This window comes from Crocuta crocuta, unplaced genomic scaffold (assembly GCF_008692635.1).
Source record: "Crocuta crocuta isolate KB4526 unplaced genomic scaffold, BGI_CrCroc_1.0 scaffold271, whole genome shotgun sequence".
Lineage (NCBI taxonomy): Eukaryota > Metazoa > Chordata > Mammalia > Carnivora > Hyaenidae > Crocuta > Crocuta crocuta.
Genome location: NW_027527824.1, coordinates 1,603,199 through 1,608,122, shown reverse-complemented (window position 1 = coordinate 1,608,122; position 4,924 = coordinate 1,603,199). Strand labels below are relative to the sequence as shown.

The following is a 4,924-nucleotide window of genomic DNA, read 5'->3' as shown; positions in this document are numbered from 1 at the left end:
GGTGAGTTAACCTGGATGCCCAGGAAGTGGATGGTAGAAACATCTAGGAACCAGGCACATCTGGAAACCGGAACAATCAACAATTCTGGAGTGATAACTATGTGATGGTCACTATATAATTAAGGAAATGATCTTTTCTTTTATAGTAAAGTATGAAAAAAGTGTCTAAAACATACAAAACCATGTGTTTATGCTGGGTATATAGTATACAGTTGAATAAGACAGAGATGGTCTCTAACTTCATAGAGCTAATTATAGTGGTAGGGATAGACATTAAGCAATAAATCACATAATTATTTAATGTTTATTTATTTGAGAGAGAGAGAGAGAGAAAATGAGCAGGGGAGGGGCAGAGAGAGAGGAAGACACAGAATCCAAAGCAGGCTCCAGGCTCTGAGCTGTCAGCACAAAGCCTGATGCGGGGCTTGAACTCATAGACCATGAGATCATGACCTGAGCTGAAGTCGGACGCATAGTCCACTGAGCCACCCAGGCACCCCTGAATCACATAATTATTTAATTGTATTTGTGTTAAGTGTTATGGAAGAACTGATCCTCTTTCCCATGCCCCATAGCATCTTTTTTGGGATAACAGATCTCATAAACAATGTCCCTAAGCTCGTTTTTCTTATGGCATTCACTTTAGGTTTTTAAATAGTGACATCTTTGGGGCACCTGCGTGACTCAGTTAGCCGAGCGTCTGACTTGTGATTTCAGCTCTGGTCGTAGTTCGTGGGATTGAGTCCTGCTTCAGGCTCTGTGCTGAGCCTGCTTGGGATTCTCTCTGCCCTTTCCCTCCCTTCCCCTCTCCTGCTTGCTTTCTCTATCTCTCTCTTCCTCTATCCTGCAAAATAAATAAATAAACTTTTAAATTAAATAATTAAGTAAACAAAAAATAAAAAGGGACATCTTCGTTACCAAGTTGCTAGAGAGAACTGATTTCTCCAAGGTTTATAGCAACATGCTGGTTTCCCACCATAATTACTAACCAGGGAATCGCTCTTTTCTCTCTCATCCATTTGGTACCGTGGTTCTGCCTCCATATCCTGTCTCTGGGTATGGGGCTCTTTGTTAGGTTACAGTGGAGGCAGCAGTACTGAAAATGCTCTTGATGGAAAGAATCATTCCTGAGTCAGAACTAATAGTGGATTCTGTCACAATTGGGCAGCAACAAAGAATCCCAGGCAATATCCGTGTGACTCCATTGAACTTACCCTCCTACTGGCTGCCTCAGCTCAGCAGGTGCTCCTGTTTAACCATAGCATGCTCCTCCCCACCACCCAGCAGGCTGACTTGTGCCTGGCCAGAAGTTGTTATGTGACCTGGGAGACATTGTCCATAAAGAGAAACTGGCTTGCAATAGCAGCTCAAAGTCTAAAGAGCCTTCCCAGAGGAATCAGAAGGGAATGTTTTCAAACCACAAATCTGCGGGAGGTTGAGCTAAGGGAATTACTGATCCACCCTCTGCTTTGGACTAAGTGACCCTGAGAAATCCATGTTGATAACTGGTATTCCTGTCTGGTTGATCCTGTTGACTCCATGAGCAGTGTCCCCATGATTTTTCTGGAGTCACTTCTAAATTCTCTCTCTTCTTAAAATACCTCTTTAACGTTTATTTATTTTTGAGGGACAGAGAGACACAGAGTATGGGTGGAGGAAAGGCAGAGAGAAAGGGAGACACAGAATCTGAAGCAGGTTCCAGGCTCTGAGCTGTCAGCACAGAGCCTGACACGGGGCTCAAACTTAAGAACCATGAGATCATGACCTGAGCTAAAGTCAGAGGCTTAACCAAATGAGCCACCCAGGCGCCCTTCTTCTTAAAACACCTCTTATGTGTAAGACCACCAATATAAAACCTGGAAAAAAATGCCTTTATTTTCAAGTTCTACCACTTTCCCCCAAAGCCCAGAGACTGAGCACAGAAAGGGCAGGGGCTTTCCCAGGTGCCAGAGGTGAGTTGCAGAGTCCCCACCAGAGCTCAGGCCTTTGTTTCCCACTCATTCTTCTATGCCTTGTTTCCTGGAGATCCAGAAGTTCAGGTTTTCAGAGGGAGAAAAATACTAGGACTAAGGTTTTCTATTTCCCCTTCTGGTTTTTTCCATTGATAACAGACACATCTATATTTCATACTTTCCAATGTTTATTTTATTTTTGAGAGAGAGAGAGAAAGAGCATGCAAGTGAGGGAGAGGCAGAAAGAGGGGGACAAAGTCCCGCACTGACAGCAGAGAGCCTGATGCAGGGCTCACACCCATGAATCATGACCTGAGCCAAAGTCAGATGCTTAACCAACTGAGCAAAAAATATTTCATATTTTTATCTGAGTTCTATATTGTGAGTGCTAAATCAAGAGTTGGTATCTCCTAATTCAAAACTTCCTTTGAAATGTCCAGATGTCAGACCCAAGGATCTAGCAAAAGAGTAAATATTCTTCATCCCAAATTGAGAGGATTATCCCTTGATATCTAACCCCATCCTGAGATGTTGGACCACTGGGATTTTCTCAAACTCAAAACTGTACTGCCCTGGGCACCTTTGTCCTCAGAGAGCAGCTGTGGCTGACAGTCCCAGGTGAGGCAGAGTAGGGCATCTGAGAGGCAGAAACANGAGGACTATCCTGCCTCGTGGGCACCTGCTGCCAGCTGGGTTCTGTCACGTGGACCTTAGTGGTCAGTGTGTGGACTTGTGAGTCTGAAAGGACCTGATTCCAAACCCAGCCCCTATTTCTAGTGATGTGACCTTGGGCAAGTCATTTCCCCCTCCTGGAGCCCGTTCTTTCATCTGTGACCTCCTGGGTTGTTGTGATGCTTACAGAGAGAATGTTCAGACATCATCTACATGGAACCTGTAACACGTAGGGCTCAGGCTTGCTAGTGTGTCCAATGGTGACTGCTGTTATCAGTCTTGCTTTCCTGTAGAAAATGGGAAAGCCTTGGCCAAGATGATTTGAATCCCACTCATTAAGTGCACTGCCTTGCTCAGCTCTGCCAGCATATGTGGTCCAAGTTCCCACAGCCTACATATGCACAGCCAACCTGGATTCTGGTTGCCTGTCTAGTGTCTTCTAAATCACTCTAGATCATTCTTATAGGCTCTGGACTACCTGCCCTGTTTCCCTACCCCACCATTCTCTGTCAGTCTTGGAACCCTTTATCCCTAGCCCTACTTACCTGTTAAACCTGGTTCACACTGGTGTCTCCTGTGGTGTCTCCATACAAGGCCTTGTTGGGAGCTAAGCCATGGTCCATTAAACCCTCAGCCCTCTCCTTCTAGGAAGGTCTCCTGGGGTGCTTCTCCTCAAGATGGTACTCCCATTGGCACTGCACCCACCATCCCTCAGAAATCAATTCCCTGGCATCTCTTAGAACATATATGGGGGAGGGTAGGATTTGTTCCTAGACTTTGTTGATAATGAGAAGAGCATCATTAACAGTCCTCAAGGGCTTAGCACTTTATTCCAATGCTGTATACTTTATTTTCATTAGAAGTTTGACTGAAATCCATGGATGGATCATCTTGTCTACCTGATTTTGCCTGTTAAAAGAGCCTGTTCAGTTGAATTCTCTTTCACTATTCTATATTCATTAAGTTATTTATTCAGCAGTATTTACTGAGTTCCTAATTTGTTCTGGGCACTGTTATTTGGTATCCTGAGGGCAGAATTAGCTGCGTCTAAAGCTCAAAGGCTCTTATCCCAGACTGGGTCTTGAGACATGTGATTTTGGTAATAGCTGCCTTGACGTCCTTGTTTCTCAGAGTGTAAATGAGAGGGTTGAGAATTGGTGTGAGAATAGCATATGCTACATTGCCCATGATGTGGAAGTCGAGAGGCAGGTCAGCCCTGTAGGCCACATAGGCTATGGCGATGGATGAGTAGTAGGTGCCAACCACCAGGAGGTGGGAGCTGCAGGTGGAGAAGGCTTTTGAGCGTCCTTCTCGGGAGCTGATACGAAGCACTGAGGCCAGGATGTGGGCATAGGAAAGAAGCACCAGGAGAAGGGGCAGGAAGGATACCACCATAGCAATACAGAAGCCCATGAGGGTCTGGGGCATGGTATCAGAGCAGGAGGCCTGAACCAGAGCTAAGTGATCACAGAAACAATGGTAGATACGAGCAATGTTGTTATATGCCATCTGAGAGGTCTTGACCACTGCTGGGATGGGCAGGAGGAGGGCGATAAGCCAGGCACAGGCTGCCAGTGAAGCATTGGTCTGTGGGGTCATGTGGACAGGGTAGTGCAGTGGGCGGCAGATAGCCACATAGCGGTCATAGGCCATGACCACCAAGATGAAGGCTTCTGAACATGTGAAGCTTTGGAAGAGGTACATTTGTAATAGGCAGGCAGGGAAGCTGAGGAAGTGGTCTCCAAGTAGGAATAAGGACAGCATCTTGGGGACAGTGGTTGTGGTGAAGAGAATGTCCAGAGTAGAGAGGTTGATTAGGAAGAAGTACATGGGCTTGTGGAGGCTGGGCTCTGCCACCACAGCCACCAGGATCAGGGTATTTCCCATAAGGATGAGAAGATAGAAGAGGAGGAAAATAAAAAACATAGGGAGGAAGAAGCTCTCTGGCAGAGAGGGGATTCCCACCAGGTAGAAGACTGGTGATCCATCCACTGATCCATTACAGGTTGTGGCCTCCATAGCAAGGCAGACCTGGATTTCTGGGAGATATGCAGCTGGAACATCTGGATACTGGGAATATCTGGAAACCATAGAAACAAAGGATTCTGGAATGAGATTTTATAATGTTAACATAAAAATTAATCTATATATAGTTAATACAATCACAATTATTTACAACCAACTCTAAAAGACTGATGGTAGGCTGTGGTATTGATTTCTACCATGTGAACCCAAAATTCCTACCTTTATTCTTTGGACAAATATTAATTACTACTTAACTAATAACCTATCAAATGGAA

General features: G+C 45.1%; 1 protein-coding gene across 1 annotated transcript; it reads right to left on the bottom strand.

Moving 5' to 3' along the window:
• Positions 1-3,678: 3,678 nt before the first annotated feature.
• LOC144242910 (olfactory receptor 2AT4-like) lies at positions 3,679-4,643 on the bottom strand. Its single transcript, XM_077777952.1, is given in 2 exon segments — positions 3,679-3,714; positions 3,717-4,643. Coding segments are annotated over 2 exon segments (963 nt in total).
• Positions 4,644-4,924: the final 281 nt, after the last annotated feature.